General features: G+C 40.0%; 1 protein-coding gene across 1 annotated transcript in view; it reads right to left on the reverse strand.

Moving 5' to 3' along the window:
* The window catches only part of LOC137425815 (uncharacterized), a 1363480-nt gene that overhangs the window by 1321699 nt on the left and 21407 nt on the right, over nucleotides 1–20374 (reverse strand). The window contains exons 24-40 of the mRNA XM_078775194.1: nucleotides 18877–18965; nucleotides 18566–18703; nucleotides 18143–18438; nucleotides 17688–17965; nucleotides 16562–16761; nucleotides 16258–16405; nucleotides 13999–14109; nucleotides 9543–9631; nucleotides 9232–9369; nucleotides 8809–9104; nucleotides 8354–8631; nucleotides 8005–8204; nucleotides 7701–7848; nucleotides 5441–5551; nucleotides 833–921; nucleotides 522–659; nucleotides 99–394 (exon numbers count right to left, since the gene is read on the reverse strand). Of these exons, the coding sequence (XP_078631320.1) occupies nucleotides 99–394; nucleotides 522–659; nucleotides 833–921; nucleotides 5441–5551; nucleotides 7701–7848; nucleotides 8005–8204; nucleotides 8354–8631; nucleotides 8809–9104; nucleotides 9232–9369; nucleotides 9543–9631; nucleotides 13999–14109; nucleotides 16258–16405; nucleotides 16562–16761; nucleotides 17688–17965; nucleotides 18143–18438; nucleotides 18566–18703; nucleotides 18877–18965 (3043 nt within the window). The remainder of the gene's footprint in view (nucleotides 1–98; nucleotides 395–521; nucleotides 660–832; nucleotides 922–5440; nucleotides 5552–7700; nucleotides 7849–8004; nucleotides 8205–8353; nucleotides 8632–8808; nucleotides 9105–9231; nucleotides 9370–9542; nucleotides 9632–13998; nucleotides 14110–16257; nucleotides 16406–16561; nucleotides 16762–17687; nucleotides 17966–18142; nucleotides 18439–18565; nucleotides 18704–18876; nucleotides 18966–20374) is intronic.

Below are 20374 nucleotides of genomic sequence, written 5' to 3' on the forward strand. Positions count from 1 at the left end.
AATTCTGAATCAAAAAGTTCCACACACACCAAATGTCAAACTGGATGTCGAAAGGTATTTATTTTTTGAAAGTAAAAAGAAAATGAAGAGCAACATACCTGTTGTTTTCATCACCAATCTTCCAGCTGTTACCAAAATGTGCCGCATTATCCGTCGATGTGCCGTTCTTCATGACGAAGTCGTTACCGTTCTGGGTGTCCATGTTTCCACAGAGACCGCAGACCTTCTCAGAGAAGGTGCTTGGGAGAAGGACGCGCACAAAATGATGACCGTCGTACACCACCTCAAGGCCAAAGTCTGTACTCAGGTGACGGAAGCGAGCCCAATGGCGCACAAGGAATGATTCTGATCCATTTGAAAATTTGTATGGCATGTTTTTAAGAACACCGTCCAGCTGTGGGAAATTAAATTTCGTTATTTATCGACAAATAAAGAGAACAAACATTGTCATGATGGCCGACGAAAAGGAAAAATGCAATAAATATCCAACCGATGATGTTAATGTAATAGTCAACACGTACCTTGAACCGCTTGCTTCCGAAAAACTGTATTTCCTTTCCATAGACTTCAATGACCACTTCCCGGGTGTAGGAAACCCTGGTGTTCCCCTTGCGATGCTCATTCTTTACCAACACCCGCCAATTCGTTTCATTGCAAGGCTGTGCAAAGATATTTTTTAAATTCTCAGACTGTGATGTGATTTTCACCAATTATTCATCAACATCACATCACAATGTTAAATCAAATATTACTTTTTTTCACAAAAGTTTTATCACTTCTTATTATAAATATCTGCACTCTTCTTCAATTAAACAAGCTTATTTCACCTTACCTGCACCATCACATATGTCGAAGTTCCTTGGAAATTAAATTTCTTTCCATCAAAGGTGGTGTAGTGAGGATCTCCCCATCCCGTGCATTCTACGTTCAAAAGGCAATCAATCGTTGGAAATTATTTGTACAAATTCATTTTCAGCCTTTGCATTATCTTGTAACAAACCTATTTCTCAAACTTTGAAGTGCAAATCAAGCTCCATGATCCAAAAACCATCATAGTTTCATTTCGTAATAGATGATCAACGTGGTAAGAACAGCATGAACAAACTGTGATTAACTGTTCAAAAGTTTTTAACTTTCACCTCCTTTGAAAGATCTTTGGTTTAAAATGTAATCACACAAAAATACACAATTATTTTGTCTGTCTGTCTGTCTCTATGTCCGACCACCATTCATTCAGACGTTACTTGTCCAATTTCAACCAAATTTGATAGGAGAACGAGAAATAAGGGTCATACGACGGAAGTTGCAGCAAAATCATTGGCCAACTCGCCACAGGGGTTTTCTGCCTTGGACAAAATCCGTGGTAAGGTGAATATAGCTTATCATGGCGTTATTCAAGGCCGCCTCTAAAAGCACAAGTAACAAGAAAGAGCAATCAGAGATTGCAAACCCTCACCAGGAAGTGTTTTTAGTGGTTTTTAAGGCTTTTGTGTTAAAACAAATATTACGGCCGAACCATGTGACCGATGACGTAATCATTAATATTTTTTCCTCCACCAATTTAATGATGATGTCAAAGCTGCCTCCGTGATGACATCATAAATTAAGTACAAAACTTAATCCGATCAAGATGGAATTTCTTGAGCGTCATCTTTGGATAAATTGGTGGAGAAAAAAAAGATGATGATGACATCATCGATCACGTGGTTCGGTCGCCATCTTGGAAAGATTTGCACCTCTGTATCTCTGAAAGTGATGCAGAGAAAAAATTGAGACGGCTCATTGTAAAGAACTATCCATGGCGAATAACATATGTTTTTGATGATGTCATTGGTGCCTCCAGTATGAGGTGATAATTCAACAAGTATTAAATGTCATGTATGGAGGTGAAATTTGTTAAGCGTCATCTGGAGTTGACATTTTATATTCCGCATGCAGATTTCTTTAAAATGAGCCATGTCTCAATTTTTTATTTGCAGCGCTTTTGGAGATATAGAGGTAGACTGGTAGAGGTGCAAAGTTTTTCGGGTGTTCCAAGATTGCGCCCCTTACCACGTGGCCTATAACGTCGTATTTATCATTAAAAAAATTCTACAGCTGGAGTTGCACCTGTGGTGAAAATTTAATGTTCATCGGATCAACGGTTGCAGAGAAAATCATATTTATTCCGTGCAGATAAACAAACAAACAGACAAACGGACTCAAATGCAATACCCTCTCCTCTGTCGAGGGTAACGAGGACAGCACTCGATAGATAGCATACTTTCGCCAGGGTGAACAGTTTACGTTTTGTGTCCCACTGACAGGTCGCATCTGGATCAGGACGTGAACCTAATCAGGACGTGTCTCGTCACTTACCCAAGTATTATGCCAAATTTTGTCAGAACTCGTCCACAACTTTGAGAAATATTGTTCCATATATAATTTTTGGCCCAAATCAATCAATGGTGAAGAATCACCTTCAAAAAATATTATCGTATCCGGGTCCGGATTCGGATCTTCACCAAAATCGAATCGATTCATCCTTTGTCACACACACAACCTGTCCACCAAGTTTAGTCAGAATTCATCCACAACTTTTTGAGATATCTTGTTCACAATCAAACAGACAAACATACAGGGGTGAAACCATAATCTCCATTCACCTTTGGTGACGGAGGTTATGACAACAAAAGTGATAATAGCATAACATTATTGTTATTACAAAACATGACTAACATGAACATTTCCCCTCTCCCCAAGGAGGGTTTCCTGCTTGGACAAACACGGTGTTATCGTGTACAAATAGCTTATTGTGGCGTTTTGAAGGCCAACCCTTCCCGAAGTAAAAAAAAATTACAAAACAGAAACATGTATGATTCGCGAATGCTGCCGCTGAAGTAAGACATTCACTACTGCTGCTTAACATGAAAATGAAAGGGAGAAAACCTGAAGTTCTTGAGGGATTGATTATATGTTTATTGTGACCCCACAGCCGAGCATGCCTGACCCAATATCTTCTGTAATCTGTACACCCCAGATGACATAATTATATGACCCTTCCTGCCACTCCCATATGGAGCAGGTACACAACTTAACCTGAAATAAATCAAAATTATATTGTTATATTTTGCTGTCGTTGCTGATATTTTCTTTCTGTTGTCATGACCCAAGCCACAGGACTGTTGAGAGCACATAATTCATGAAGATACACTCATGGAAACAAAAGCACATATAATGAATATATAATAGCCGTAGATGATTCTGTCTGTCTGTCTGTCTGTCTGTTGGGCTTCTGTCCGGGGTGTGGCTTACTCGGTTTGCAGAGTAGCTCCACCCATAGCTCCACCCATTCTGGGAGTGGCTTCATATCATTATAAACAAAAAATATCCACCATTTTATTAACTCGCATAGCTTTGAGGCCTGTTTTGTAGGCCCGTGGTGTCTTGCTCTCTCTCCCAGTTTTATTTCAAATCAAATTCGATATATCATTTCATTTTTCACAGTCGCTAACATAGTTTTAGACTCGGTTGAAAAAAAACGGGAAGAAAATCCAATGAAAGTTGCCCTTTATAGAACGAAATGAATTCTCAAACGCCTGTAACTTCAAGGCCATTGAGTCTCTCTCACGCCTTTATCTCCAATCTAACTCACCATATGATTTCATTTTTATCGATGGTTTTGGACTCGTTGTCAGCAATAATTAAGAACATTCCACACACGCGGGAAAATGCAGATATATTTTAAAAAATCGCGTCATGGTGTATCATACACCGCCCAACATGACACCGACGGCAACGTGTCGATATATATTAAAAATTCGCTTTTGCTTTTCCGTTAAGATATATTACTTTTTCGTTTGATGACAGTCGTCACAAAAACGTCAACAATGATGCCGACATATATTTCTTCGTTTTTATTTCATTCAACATTATTAGCCGGAAGTAAAATATGTTTCAGGAAATTACCGAGAGATATTTCTTCATTTTTTAAAATTAGTTATGTGCGCATACACTTTAAATAGGTTTATTTGAAATCTTTAATTTTCCACAATATAATTTACTTGCCATTTATCATTTGATGATTACGAGACAAATTCCTCTTGAGGATCGTGACAATTCATGCGCTGCGTGGAAACTTCTATTTCCAAAATGAATGAGACGATCGATGAAGAACGCAGACTTGAACAGGATGCAGCAAGAAAACGAATGAGACGGGCGAACATCGACGAACGTCAATGCAAACTTGCGGGGTCACCCGTGGGAATCCCACGGGAATGGATGTGTGTGACATTTCGACATATTGAGTTAGATGCTGCACATTCATTTTTACAAAATGGTTACTGGCAAGTCATCAGATCCAGAAATGGTGTAATGAACACAATTTATTTACGCGCAAGCAAGAAAGCAAGACGGGCCGATTTCCGATTCCGACGGGCGAGACGGGCCGATTTGGAGCAAGAAAAAGAACGAGACGGGAGAAAAACGAGAGAAACGAGACGGGGAAAGCCGATTGGAGAGGAGAGTGAGGAGTGATTGGAGGGGAGTGTGAGGCGCGATTGGAGAGGAGTGTGAGGCGCGATTGGAGAGGAGTGTGAGGAGAGATTGGAGAGGAGTGTGAGGCGCGATTGGAGAGGTGTGTGAGGCACGATTGGAGAGGAGTGTGAGGCGTGATTGGAGAGGAGTGTGAGACGCGATTGGAGAGGAGTGTGAGGCGCGATTGGAGAGGAGTGTGAGGCGCGATTGGAGAGGAGTGTGAGGCGCGATTGGAGAGGAGTGATTGGAGGGGAGTGTGAGGTGCAATTGGAGAGGAGTGTGAGGCGCGATTGGAGAGGAGTGTGAGGCGCGATTGGAGAGGAGTGTGAGGCGCGATTGGAGAGGCATGTGAGGCGCGATTGGAGAGGAGTGTGAGGCGTGATTGGAGAGGAGTGTGAGGCGCGATTGGAGAGGCGTGTGAGGGATTGGAGAGGAGAGGAGTGTGAGGGATTGGAGAGGTGAGGGATTGGAAAGGAGAGGAATGTCGGGGATTGGAGAGGAGAGGAGTGCTAGGTGGAGAGAGGAGAGTGTCAGGTGGAGACAGGAGAGTGTCAGGTGGAGAGGAGTGAGGAGTCACATATTATGTGAAATAAATAAATTGTGTTCATCACACCATTTCTGGATCTGATGACGTGCCAGTAACCATTTTGTAAAAATGAATGTGCAGCATCCAACTCAATATGTCGAAATGTCACACACATCCATGCCCGTGGGATTCCCATGGGTGACCCCGCTTGTAATGAATTGTTCTCTTACACTTTCATCACCAACAATGCTTATGTGTGGAGATTAATCCAGGCATCACAAAATGATGTTTACAAAAGTGTGACGTAATATTTTAATGTTCGGTATTTAAGACGCCATTCTACTGCAGTAAAGGACATCTACAATTAAATCAGAGCAATACAACAACAGGTGCATGTACCTCTCATGATGACCGTTGGGATGCTCGTGGTGGACATGGGGATTGCTGTTGAGAGTCTCGGTGTTGGGATCGTTGAGAGTTTTGTAGAAAGGACAGGTGGCGTGGTTGGCACTAAATGTTCAACAAGAAGAACCAATTGTTATTGCAGTGAAACTCCAAAAATGAAAAGAAATTTCACATACGAATTACAATCATCGACACCTCAAAGAACCTTCTTTCGGATTCAGCAAATGCAATTGCTCGGTTTTCGTGAATGCTCTTAAACATTTATTTCATTTTATACGAATGACACTGTTGTTGCTTCAATCACATTTTGCCAATAAATTTCCTTCTCTGAACAATATTTAAAAGTTAAGTTGAGAATTTCTGTTAATAATGTTGTTGACATAATTTAATGTGATGTTGCAGAGAAAGTTCTCAAGATTCCCTGTTATTGTCAGTTCACTCTTGATTACAACGAAAGTGGAAAGCAGGTGCTATTGGTAGAAGGTGAAATGTAAAATCTAAAAATGCATTTTTATGCCTGTGTCGCTGAAAGCCAGAGGTATTATATTTTCGGGTTGTCTATCCGGCTGTCCGTCTGTAAATCAGCCGCGAAATGAAAAATTAAATCAGTCTGGAATAAATGAAGAAAACCACATGGGAGGAGAAAGCACAGAAACATTTCATGATCTGTAAAGGTTTGAGATGATAATGCCGGCATCAGACCGCAATGTCAGAGTGGGGATTGTTGAGAGTTTTGTGGAAAATATTCATGTATGGAGGTGAAAAGTGGGCAATGTGGATCAAAGATGGAAAAAAATTAATGAAAGAACTGAGATGAGAAGGATGAGATGGATAAATAGATTGTCTCTGAGAGAAAGAAAACAAAGCTTCGAAATGAGAAAGAATATAAATCAATACTGGTGAAGAACTTGGGAAGAATAGACACAGTTGGTGTGGTCATGTGCAGCGATGGTGGAAAGATGAGGTTGTCCAGAATGGAATAACGCTCGTGGTAAAAGGAAAAAGCGAACAAATCGTTGAAAAAACACATGGAATGTAAATGTCAAGAAATATGAATGGAGAATGTTTGGGTGTGCATCAAACTAACACCATGGATCGAGCCCCATGGAGGAATTCCAGCATTTAAATAACCACCTGAAAAATGAGGGAAACAGTCGTGAGAGAATTCAATTATTTTTGCACTCATGGAGGACATTGTGCAGATACGACATGCACAGATGTGAAATCAGAAAATAATGTACTTTCATGTGAATTACAAAGGCAAGAAAGAATGGAGTAAAGAAAATGGCAGCAGAATATAAGGCACACACACACCCACGTGAACAACAAAGAGACCAGCAATGTTGCACCTCTTTACTTTTCATTTTACTCTCACTTTTGTGATGTGATCTCACACCCCGTCTCTTTCCTTGAGTGAAGTAAAGTTAAGTCGTGCAAGGGTATTTTATGAAGTTCTTTACAGTTGATCTGCCTTCCCCTTTTACCTCCTTAATTGGGACAAGGAAGACTATTGGACATGGCAAATATATAAGTGCTGGGAAATTTTACCACAACTTCAACAGAAGTACGACACTAACCTCAGGTGCTGAAATATTTTTCCAATGAAAGTGAACAAATGTCAGGAATCGCCATCGGAGCATTTTTTTGTGCAAATAAACAAATATATTTTCGTCGTTAAAAGGACGATGTGAACTCGGATTTTGGATCCTATATGGTAATAGCGAAAGCACACAGTCTCCTGAGAATTGTGGTAAAACACCAACAACAGAAATATCTTCCAACATTCAGAACAGACCGAAGCAACACACTGATAAGCAAAAACAGCAATAAGCTGCGTTCGTTCCTTTCAACCATAATGATGATAATGGCCACATAAATGAAAAAACATGTCAAATCGCAACGTTGGACTTGATTCATGATTTCTCCTTCATCAATAAGACTGAAATATTACATTCAATGAAGAAAGTTTCGATTCATTCATTCAAAGAAAGCAAAATCAACAACAAAGAAAGAAAGCGAAATCAATGCATTTTTAAGTTGTATCAAAAATTATGGATTTGAGTCCATGAAAAATATTTTGCATTTTAAACAATTGTAATCATCATTGAGTTTTACTTTCACAAAAATTATACAAACAAATTACTTTAGTTACAAGAATATGAATTCGTTTCTGTTCAGGAAGAGGATGGTAGAAAGAGTGATAATAAATGTTGCCTCACAAAGCAGGTGCCATGTCCCTTTGATCAAATCTTACCGATTGGATGACAGCCCAAGGTTCCATGTTCATCGGCTTTGCATTCGTTGGTGTTCAAGTCACAGGTGAGAGAAACACAGGTGACATTTCCACCGGTTTGGCAGACGCACTGTTGGCTGCAATCCTCAGTAATGTAGGACTCATTGAACTGAAGAGAAATCCTCAATATCATTATTTCCGATACAATTGTGTGACAATCAAAAGCTCTCAAACAAAAGCTAAACAAAGGAAAAACATTCACAATTCATTCCTGTGTAAAGGACTCCTAAGTCGAGGGGTTTTATTCAGATGTCTCTATACTCACGTTGTAATAATTGTTGTCCTGCATACAACCGCATTCCACTTCCTTGATGCAATGATCCACATCCCACAAAAGGCCAGGGTCACATACACAGCCATCAACACAAGTGCTCTGTTTTAACTCTTTCGTTTCAGAATTGGAGCAAGTTGCAACAGTTTCAGGAACGCACGTTGAGTAGGAGCTATTTGATGGGCATTGTAGAGCTGAGAGATAAGAAAAGGCAATCCTGGTCATAAAGATGTCTGTAGTTACAATAATGATAATGCATCAATTACACACCCGTGCATGCTATATTTGCTGCTGTCATTTATGAAAATAAATTGACAATCATACAAAGTCAATTCCATCTTACGGCAAAGTTCTGGTTTTCTCCATGTTGGCATTTTCACTCCATCAGCCGAACACATGGTAAAGTAAGATTCCAAAGAATCGCACAGGGCTTCCTTATCCATGTCACGGACAACATATTCAAATACGCAGTCTTCGGATAAATGTTGTGGGCTGAGTTTGCCATGGCAAGCAGCAAAAGGTCCATCCTTGAGGAGCAGCATCCCACAAGAGTCGTTCTTTCTCGCTTTCTCCTTCAACGTTTCATTCAGGTACACGGTTGTGCCATCATCATCAACATCTCTGTGGGTTCAAACGAGAATCAAAATTAGCAATGCATTGGGGACGTGTTCATTTGAGGTGTTCCTGATATTCATCAATTAATTCTGAATCAAAAAGTTCCACACACACCAAATGTCAAACTGGATGTCGAAAGGTATTTATTTTTTGAAAGTAAAAAGAAAATGAAGAGCAACATACCTGTTGTTTTCATCACCAATCTTCCAGCTGTTACCAAAATGTGCCGCATTATCCGTCGATGTGCCGTTCTTCATGACGAAGTCGTTACCGTTCTGGGTGTCCATGTTTCCACAGAGACCGCAGACCTTCTCAGAGAAGGTGTTTGGGAGAAGGACACGCACAAAATGATGACCGTCGTACCCCACCTCAAGGCCAAAGTCTGTACTCAGGTGACGGAAGCGAGCCCAATGGCGCACAAGGAATGATTCTGATCCATTTGAAAATTTGTATGGCATGTTTTTAAGAACACCGTCCAGCTGTGGGAAATTAAATTTCGTTATTTATCGACAAATAAAGAGAACAAACATTGTCATGATGGCCGACGAAAAGGAAAAATGCAATAAATATCCAACCGATGATGTTAATGTAATAGTCAACACGTACCTTGAACCGCTTGCTTCCGAAAAACTGTATTTCCTTTCCATAGACTTCAATGACCACTTCCCGGGTATAGGAAACCCTGGTGTTCCCCTTGCGATGCTCATTCTTTACCAACACCCGCCAATTCCTTTCATTGCAAGGCTGTGCAAAGATATTTTTTAAATTCTCAGACTGTGATGTGATTTTCACCAATTATTCATCAACATCACATCACAATGTTAAATCAAATATTACTTTTTTTCACAAAAGTTTTATCACTTCTTATTATAAATATCTGCACTCTTCTTCAATTAAACAAGCTTATTTCACCTTACCTGCACCATCACATATGTCGAAGTTCCTTGGAAATTAAATTTCTTTCCATCAAAGGTGATGTAGTGAGGATCTCCCCATCCCGTGCATTCTACGTTCAAAAGGCAATCAATAGTTGGAAATTATTTGTACAAATTCATTTTCAGCCTTTGCATTATCTTGTAACAAACCTATTTCTCAATCTTTGAAGTGCAAATCAAGCTCCATGATGCAAAAACCATCATAGTTTCATTTCATAATAGATGATCAACGTGGTAAGAACAGCATGAACAAACTGTGATTAACTGTTCAAAAGTTTTAAACTTTCACCTCCTTTGAAAGATCTTTGGTTTAAAATGTAATCACACAAAAATACACAATTATTTTGTCTGTCTGTCTGTCTCTATGTCCGACCACCATTCATTCAGATGTTACTTGTCCAATTTCAACCAAATTTGATAGGAGAACGAGAAATAAGGGTCATACGACGGAAGTTGCAGCAAAATCATTGGCCAACTCGCCACAGGGGTTTTCTGCCTTGGACAAAATCCGTGGTAAGGTGAATATAGCTTATCATGGCGTTATTCAAGGCCGCCTCTAAAAGCACAAGTAACAAGAAAGAGCAATCAGAGATTGCAAACCCTCACCAGGAAGTGTTTTTAGTGGTTTTTAAGGCTTTTGTGTTAAAACAAATATGACGGCCGAACCATGTGACCGCGTAATCATCAATATTTTTTTCTCCACCAATTTAATGATGATGTCATAGCTGCCTCCGTGATGACATCATAAATTAAGTACAAAACTTAATCCGATCAAGATGGAATTTCTTGAGCGTCATCTTTGGATAAATTGGTGGAGAAAAAAAAGATGATGATGACATCATCGATCACGTGGTTCGGTCGCCATCTTGGAAAGATTTGCACCTCTGTATCTCTGAAAGTGATGCATAGAAAAAATTGAGACATGGCTCATTGTAAAGAACTATCCATGGCGAATAACATATGTTTCTGATGATGTCATTGGTGCCTCCAGTATGAGGTGATAATTCAACAAGTATTAAATGTCATGTATGGAGGTGAAATTTGTTAAGCGTCATCTGGAGTTGACATATTATATTCCGCATGCAGATTTCTTTAAAATGAGCCATGTCTCAATTTTTTATTTGCAGCGCTTTTGGAGATATAGAGGTCGAGGTGCAAAGTTTTTCGGGTGTTCCAAGATTGCGCCCCTTACCACGTGGCCTATAATGTCGTATTTATCATAAAAAAAAATTATACAGCTGGAGTTGCACCTGTGGTGAAAATTTAATGTTCATCGGATCAACGGTTGCAGAGAAAATCATATTTATTCCGTGCAGATAAACAAACAAACAGACAAACGGACTCAAATGCAATACCCTCTCCTCTGTCGAGGGTAACGGGAACAGCACTCGATAGATAGCATACTTTCGCCAGGGTGAACAGTTTACGTTTTGTGTCCCACTGACAGGTCGCATCTGGATCAGGACGTGAACCTAATCAGGACGTGTCTTGTCACTTACCCAACTATTATGCCAAATTTTGTCAGAACTCGTCCACAACTTTGAGAAATATTGTTCCATATATAATTTTTGGCCCAAATCAATCAATGGTGAAGAATCACCTTCAAAAAATATTATCGTATCCGGGTCCGGATTCGGATATTCACCAAAATCGAATCGATTCATCCTTTGTCACACACACAACCTGTCCACCAAGTTTAGTCAGAATTCATCCACAACATTTTGAGATATCTTGTTCACAATCAAACAGACAAACATACAGGGGTGAAACCATAATCTCCATTCACCTTTGGTGACTGAGGTTATGACAACAAAAGTGATAATAGCATAACATTATTGTTATTACAAAACATGACTAACATGAACATTTCCCCTCTCCCCAAGGAGGTTTTCCTGCTTGGACAAACACGGTGTTATCGTGTACAAATAGCTTATTGTGGCGTTTTGAAGGCCAACCCTTCCCGAAGTAAAAAAAATATGACAAAACAGAAACATGTATGATTCGCGAATGCTGCCGCTGAAGTAAGACATTCACTACTGTTGCTTAACATGAAAATGAAAGGGAGAAAACCTGAAGTTCTTGAGGGATTGATTATATGTTTATTGTGACCCCACAGCCGAGCATGCCTGACCCAATATCTTCTGTAATCTGTACACCCCAGATGACATAATTATATGACCCTTCCTGCCACTCCCATATGGAGCAGGTACACAACTTAACCTGAAATAAATCAAAATTATATTGTTATATTTTGCTGTCGTTGCTGATATTTTCTTTCTGTTGTCATGACCCAAGCCACAGGACTGTTGAGAGCACATAATTCATGAAGATACACTCATGGAAACAAAAGCACATATAATGAATATATAATAGCCGTAGATGATTCTGTCTGTCTGTCTGTCTGTCTGTTGGGCTTCTGTCCGGGGTGTGGCTTACTCGGTTTGCAGAGTAGCTCCACCCATTCTGGGAGTGGCTTCATATAACTATAAACAAAAAATATCCACCATTTTATTAACTCGCATAGCTTTGAGGCCTGTTTTGTAGGCCCGTGGTGTCTTGCTCTCTCTCCCAGTTTTATTTCAAATCAAATTCGATATATCATTTCATTTTTCACAGTCGCTAACATAGTTTTAGACTCGGTTGAAAAAAAACGGGAAGAAAATCCAATGAAAGTTGCCCTTTATAGAACGAAATGAATTCTCAAACGCGTGTAACTTCAAGGCCATTGAGTCTCTCTCACGCCTTTATCTCCAATCTAACTCACCATATGATTTCATTTTTATCGATGGTTTTGGACTCGGTGTCAGCAATAATTAAGAACATTCCACACACGCGGGAAAATGCAGATATATTTTTAAAAATCGCGTCATGGTGTATCATACACCGCCCAACATGACACCGACGGCAACGTGTCGATATATATTAAAAATTCGCTTTTGCTTTTCCGTTAAGATATATTACTTTTTCGTTTGATGACAGTCGTCACAAAAACGTCAACAATGATGCCGACATATATTTCTTCGTTTTTATTTCATTCAACATTATTAGCCGGAAGTAAAATATGTTTCAGGAAATTACCGAGAGATATTTCTTCGTTTTTTAAAATTAGTCATGTGCGCATACACTTTAAATAGGTTTATTTGAAATCTTTAATTTTCCACAATATAATTTACTTGCCATTTATCATTTGATGATTACGAGACAAATTCCTCTTGAGGATCGTGACAATTCATGCGCTGCGTGGAAACTTCCATTTCCAAAATGAATGAGACGATCGATGAAGAACGCAGACTTGAACAGGATGTAGCAAGAAAACGAATGAGACGGGCGAACGAGTCCATCGACGAACGTCAATGCAAACTTGCGGGGTCACCCGTGGGAATCCCACGGGAATGGATGTGTGTGACATTTCGACATATTGAGTTAGATGCTGCACATTCATTTTTACAAAATGGTTACTGGCAAGTCATCAGATCCAGAAATGGTGTAATGAACACAATTTATTTACGCGCAAGCAAGAAAGCAAGACGGGCCGATTTCCGATTCCGACGGGCGAGACGGGAGAAAAACAAGAGAAACGAGACGGGGAAAGCCGATTGGAGAGGAGAGTGAGGAGTGATTGGAGGGGAGTGTGAGGCGCGATTGGAGAGGAGTGTGAGGCGCGATTGGAGAGGAGTGTGAGGCACGATTGGAGAGGAGTGTGAGGCGCGATTGGAGAGGTGTGTGAGGCACGATTGGAGAGGAGTGTGAGGCGTGATTGGAGGGGAGTGTGAGGCGCAATTGGAGAGGAGTGTGAGGCGCGATTGGAGAGGAGTGTGAGGCGCGATTGGAGAGGAGTGTGAGGCGCGATTGGAGAGGAGTGTGAGGCGCGATTGGAGAGGAGTGTGAGGCGCGATTGGAGAGGAGTGTGGGGCGCGATTGGAGAGGCGTGTGAGGGATTGGAGAGGAGAGGAGTGTGAGGGATTGGAGAGGTGAGGGATTGGAAAGGAGAAGAATGTCGGGGATTGGAGAGGAGAGGAGTGCTAGGTGGAGAGAGGAGAGTGTCAGGTGGAGACAGGAGAGTGTCAGGTGGAGAGGAGTGAGGAGTCACATATTATGTGAAATAAATAAATTGTGTTCATCACACCATTTCTGGATCTGATGACGTGCCAGTAACCATTTTGTAAAAATGAATGTGCAGCATCCAACTCAATATGTCGAAATGTCACACACATCCATGCCCGTGGGATTCCCACGGGTGACCCCGCTTGTAATGAATTGTTCTCTAACACTTTCATCACCAACAATGCTTATGTGTGGAGATTAATCCAGTCATCACAAAATTATGTTTACAAAAGTGTGACGTAATATTTTAATGTTCGGTTTTTAAGACGCCATTCTACTGCAGTAAAGGACATCTACAATTAAATCAGAGCAATACAACAACAGGTGCATGTACCTCTCATGATGACCGTTGGGATGCTCGTGGTGGACATGGGGATTGCTGTTGAGAGTCTCGGTGTTGGGATCGTTGAGAGTTTTGTAGAAAGGACAGGTGGCGTGGTTGGCACTAAATGTTCAACAAGAAGAAACAATTGTTATTGCAGTGAAACTCCAAAAATGAAAAGAAATTTCACATACGAATTACAATCATCGACACCTCAAAGAACCTTCTTTCGGATTCAGCAAATGCAATTGCTCGGTTTTCGTGAATGCTCTTAAACATTTATTTCATTTTATACGAATGACACTGTTGTTGTTTCAATCACATTTTGCCAATAAATTTCCTTCTCTGAACAATATTTAAAAGTTAAGTTGAGAATTTCTGTTAATAATGTTGTTGACATAATTTAATGTGATGTTGCAGAGAAAGTTCTCAAGATTCCCTGTTATTGTCAGTTCACTCTTGATTACAACGAAAGTGGAAAGCAGGTGCTATTGGTAGAAGGTGAAATGTAAAATCTAAAAATGCATTTTTATGCCTGTGTCGCTGAAAGCCAGAGGTATTATATTTTCGGGTTGTCCATCCGGCTGTCCGTCTGTAAATCAGCCGCGAAATGAAAAATTAAATCAGTCTGGAATAAATGAAGAAAACCACATGGGAGGAGAAAGCACAGAAACATTTCATGATCTGTAAAGGTTTGAGATGATAATGCCTGCATCAGTCCGCAATGTCAGAGTGGGGATTGTTGAGAGTTTTGTGGAAAATATTCATGTATGGAGGTGAAAAGTGGGCAATGTGGATCAAAGATGGAAAAAAATAAATGAAAGAACTGAGATGAGAAGGATGAGATGGATAAATAGATTGTCTCTGAGAGAAAGAAAACAAAGCTTCGAAATGAGAAACAATATAAATCAATACTGGTGAAGAACTTGGGAAGAATAGACACAGTTGGTGTGGTCATGTGCAGCGATGGTGGAAAGATGAGGTTGTCCAGAATGGAATAACGCTCGTGGTAAAAGGAAAAAGCGAACAAATCGTTGAAAAAACACATGGAATGTAAATGTCAAGAAATATGAATGAAGAATGTTTGGGTGTGCATCAAACTAACACCATGGATCGAGCCCCATGGAGGAATTCCAGCATTTAAATAACCACCTGAAAAATGAGGGAAACAGTCGTGAGAGAATTCAATTGTTTTTGCACTCATGGAGGACCTTGTGCAGATACGACATGCACAGATGTGAAATCAGAAAATAATGTACTTTCATGTGAATTACAAAGGCAAGAAAGAATGGAGTAAAGAAAATGGCAGCAGAATATAAGGCACACACACACCCACGTGAACAACAAAGAGACCAGCAATGTTGCACCTCTTTACTTTTCATTTTACTCTCACTTTTGTGATGTGATCTCACACCCCGTCTCTTTCCTTGAGTGAAGTAAAGTTAAGTCGTGCAAGGGTATTTTATGTAGTGCTTTACAGTAGATCTGCCTTCCCCTTTTACCTCCATAATTGGGACAAGGAAGACTATTGGACATGGCAAATATATAAGTGCTGGGAAATTTTACCACAACTGCAACAGAAGTACGACACTAACCTCAGGTGCTGAAATATTTTTCCAATGAAAGTGAACAAATGTCAGGAATCGCCATCGGAGCATTTTTTGTGCAAATAAACAAATATATTTTCATCGTTAAAAGGACGATGTGAACTCGGATTTTGGATCCTATATGGTAATAGCGAAAGCACACAGTCTCCTGAGAATTGTGGTAAAACACCAACAACAGAAATATCTTCCAACATTCAGAACAGACCGAAGCAACACACTGATAAGCAAAAACAGCAATAAGCTGCGTTCGTTCCTTTCAACCATAATGATGATAATGGCCACATAAATGAAAAAACATGTCAAAGAGCAACGTTGGACTTGATTAATGATTTCTCCTTCATCAATAAGACTGAAATATTACATTCAATGAAGAAAGTTTCAATTCATTCATTCAAAGAAAGCAAAATCAACAACAAAGAAAGAAAGCAAAATCAATGCATTTTTAAGTTGTATCAAAAATTATGGATTTGAGTCCATGAAAAATATTTTGCATTTTAAACAATTGTAATCATCATTGAGTTTTACTTTCACAAAAATTATACAAACAAATTACTTTAGTTACAAGAATATGAATTCGTTTCTGTTCAGGAAGAGGATGGTAGAAAGAGTGATAATAAATGTTGCCTCACAAAGCAGGTGCCATGTCCCTTTGATCAAATCTTACCGATTGGATGACAGCCCAAGGTTCCATGTTCATCGGCTTTGCATTCGTTGGTGTTCAAGTCACAGGTGAGAGAAACACAGGTGACATTTCCACCGGTTTGGCAGACGCACTGTTGGCTGCAATCCTCAGTAATGTAGGACTCATTGAACTGAAGAGAAATCCTCAATGTCATTATTTCCGATACAATTGTGTGACAATCAAAAGCTCTCAAACAAAAGCTAAACAAAGGAAAAACATTCACAATTCATTCCTGTGTAAAGGACTCCTAAGTCGAGGGTTTTTATTCAGATGTCTCTATACTCACGTTGTAATAATTGTTGTCCTGCATACAACCGCATTCCACTTCCTTGATGCAATGATCCACATCCCACAAAAGGCCAGGGTCACATACACAGCCCTCAACACAAGTGCTCTGTTTTAACTCTTTCGTTTCAGAATTGGAGCAAGTTGCAACAGTTTCAGGAACGCACGTTGAGTAGGAGCTATTTGATGGGCATTGTAGAGCTGAGATAAGAAAAGGCAATCCTGGTCATAAAGATGTCTGTAGTTACAATAATGATAATGCATCAATTACACACCCATGCTTGCTATATTTGCTGCTGTCATTTATGAAAACTAGGGCATGCCCGTACTATATATATATCTAAAATTATATCCCCCCCCCCCCCTCTATTTACATTAAATGGTTTGGTCCATTCGCAAAGCCAAAGCGAACGGCTTGCGAGTACGGTGACAATCCCCCCCCTCTATTTACATGAAATGGTTTGGTCCAAAGCGAACGGCTTGCGAGTACGGTGACAATCCCCCCCCTCTATTTACATGAAATGGTTTGGTCCAAAGCGAACGGCTTGCGAGTACGGTGACAATCCCCCCCCTCTATTTACATGAAATGGTTTGGTCCAAAGCGAACGGCTTGCGAGTACGGTGACAATCCCCCCCCTCTATTTACATGAAATGGTTTGGTCCAAAGCGAACGGCTTGCGGAGTTTGGTAAAGAAATCGCCATAGCGTGCACAAACGCGCAGGAAAGCGAAAGAATCGCAAATTAGTTTTAATTAGTTTTAAAACATAGTTTAACGCCAACATAGCGGCAACATACTTTGCCAACGTGAAATAAATGAATACGCTCTCAAATGTGCCGTCCGAGGCAGAGTCTGTTCGCCACGTTCGGCACACGTGATAACTCGCTGCTCTCTGATTGGTTGAATCGTTTTTTGGACATAGCTCGGTAACTACTTGTCCGATTAATATGAAACCTTGAAAAGGCACATCCTCGGGTCCCCAGCAATATACCTAGCAAGTTTCAAGTATATCGGACCCGTGGTTGTCGAGAAACAGCGGTCACAGACATACATACAGACATACACACAGAGATTACTGGAATTATAGATAGATAAATTGACAATCATATAAAGTCAATGCCATCTTACGGCAAAGTTCTGGTTTTCTCCATGTTGGCATTTTCACTCCATCAGCCGAACACGTGGTAAAGTAAGATTCCAAAGAATCGCACAGGGCTTCCTTATCCATGTCACGGACAACATATTCAAATACGCAGTCTTCGGATAAATGTTGTGGGCTGAGTGTGCCATGGCAAGCAGCAAAAGGTCCATCCTTGAGGAGCAGCATCCCACAAGAGTCGTTCTTTCTCGCTTTCTCCTTCAACGTTTCATTCAGGTACACGGTTGTGCCATCATCATCAACATCTCTGTGGGTTCAAACGAGAATCAAAATTAGCAATGCATTGGGGACGTGTTCATTTGAGGTGTTCCTGATATTCATCAATTAATTCTGAATCAAAAAGTTCCACACACACCAAATGTCAAACTGGGTGTCGAAAGGTATTTATTTTTTGAAAGTAAAAAGAAAATGAAGAGCAACATACCTGTTGTTTTCATCACCAATCTTCCAGCTGTTACCAAAATGTGCCGCATTATCCGTCGATGTGCCATTCTTCATGACGAAGTCGTTACCGTTCTGGGTGTCCATGTTTCCACAGAGACCGCAGACCTTCTCAGAGAAGGTGTTTGGGAGAAGGACGCGCACAAAATGATGACCGTCGTACACCACCTCAAGGCCAAAGTCTGTACTCAGGTGACGGAAGCGAGCCCAATGGCGCACAAGGAATGATTCTGATCCATTTGAAAATTTGTATGGCATGTTTTTAAGAACACCGTCCAGCTGTGGGAAATTAAATTTCGTTATTTATCGACAAATAAAGAGAACAAACATTGTCATGATGGCCGACGAAAAGGAAAAATGCAATAAATATCCAACCGATGATGTTAATGTAATAGTCAACACGTACCTTGAACCGCTTGCTTCCGAAAAACTGTATTTCCTTTCCATAGACTTCAATGACCACTTCCCGGGTGTAGGAAACCCTGGTGTTCCCCTTGCGATGCTCATTCTTTACCAACACCCGCCAATTCGTTTCATTGCAAGGCTGTGCAAAGATATTTTTTAAATTCTCAGACTGTGATGTGATTTTCACCAATTATTCATCAACATCACATCACAATGTTAAATCAAATATTACTTTTTTTCACAAAAGTTTTATCACTTCTTATTATAAATATCTGCACTCTTCTTCAAATAAACAAGCTTATTTCACCTTACCTGCACCATCACATATGTCGAAGTTCCTTGGAAATTAAATTTCTTTCCATCAAAGGTGATGTAGTGAGGATCTCCCCATCCCGTGCATTCTACGTTCAAAAGGCAATCAATCGTTGGAAATTATTTGTACAAATTCATTTTCAGCCTTTGCATTATCTTGTAACAAACCTATTTCTCAATCTTTGAAGTGCAAATCAAGCTCCATGATGCAAAAACCATCATAGTTTCATTTCGTAATAGATGATCAACGTGGTAAGAACAGCATGAACAAACTGTGATTAACTGTTCAAAAGTTTTAAACTTTCACCTCCTTTGAAAGATCTTTGGTTTAAAATGTAATCACACAAAAATACACAATTATTTTGTCTGTCTGTCTGTCTCTATGTCCGACCACCATTCATTCAGACGTTACTTGTCCAATTTCAACCAAATTTGATAGGAGAACGAGAAATAAGGGTCATACGACGGAAGTTGCAGCAAAATCATTGGCCAACTCGCCACAGGGGTTTTCTGCCTTGGACAAAATCCGTGGTAAGGTGAATATAGCTTATCATGGCGTTATTCAAGGCCGCCTCTAAAAGCACAAGTAACAAGAAAGAGCAATCAGAGATTGCAAACCCTCACCAGGAAGTGTTTTTAGTGGTTTTTAAGGCTTTTGTGTTAAAACAAATATTACGGCCGAACCATGTGACCGATGACGTAATCATTAATATTTTTTTCTCCACCAATTTAATGATGATGTCAAAGCTGCCTCCGTGATGACATCATAAATTAAGTACAAAACTTAATCCGATCAAGATGGAATTTCTTGAGCGTCATCTTTGGATAAATTGGTGGAGAAAAAAAAGATGATGATGACATCATCGATCACGTGGTTCGGTCGCCATCTTGGAAAGATTTGCACCTCTGTATCTCTGAAAGTGATGCAGAGAAAAAATTGAGACATGGCTCATTGTAAAGAACTATCCATGGCGAATAACATATGTTTTTGATGATGTCATTGGTGCCTCCAGTAAAAATAAAAAAATAAAAAATTGGTGCCTCCAGTATGAGGTGATAATTCAACAAGTATTAACTGTCATGTATGGAGGTGAAATTTGTTAAGCGTCATCTGGAGTTGACATATTATATTCCGCATGCAGATTTCTTTAAAATGAGCCATGTCTCAATTTTTTATTTGCAGCGCTTTTGGAGACATAGAGGTAGAGGTGCAAAGTTTTTCGGGTGTTCCAAGATTGCGCCCCTTACCACGTGACCTATAACGTCGTATTTATCACAAAAAAAATTATACAGCTGGAGTTGCACCTGTGGTGAAAATTTAATGTTCATCGGATCAACGGTTGCAGAGAAAATCATATTTATTCCGTGCAGATAAACAAACAAACAGACAAACGGACTCAAATGCAATACCCTCTGCTCTGGCGAGGGTAACGAGAACAGCACTCGATAGATAGCATACTTTCGCCAGGGTGAACAGTTTACGTTTTGTGTCCCACTG

Source organism: Myxine glutinosa, chromosome 4 (assembly GCF_964187855.1).
Source record: "Myxine glutinosa chromosome 4, kmMyxGlut1.1, whole genome shotgun sequence".
Lineage (NCBI taxonomy): Eukaryota > Metazoa > Chordata > Myxini > Myxiniformes > Myxinidae > Myxine > Myxine glutinosa.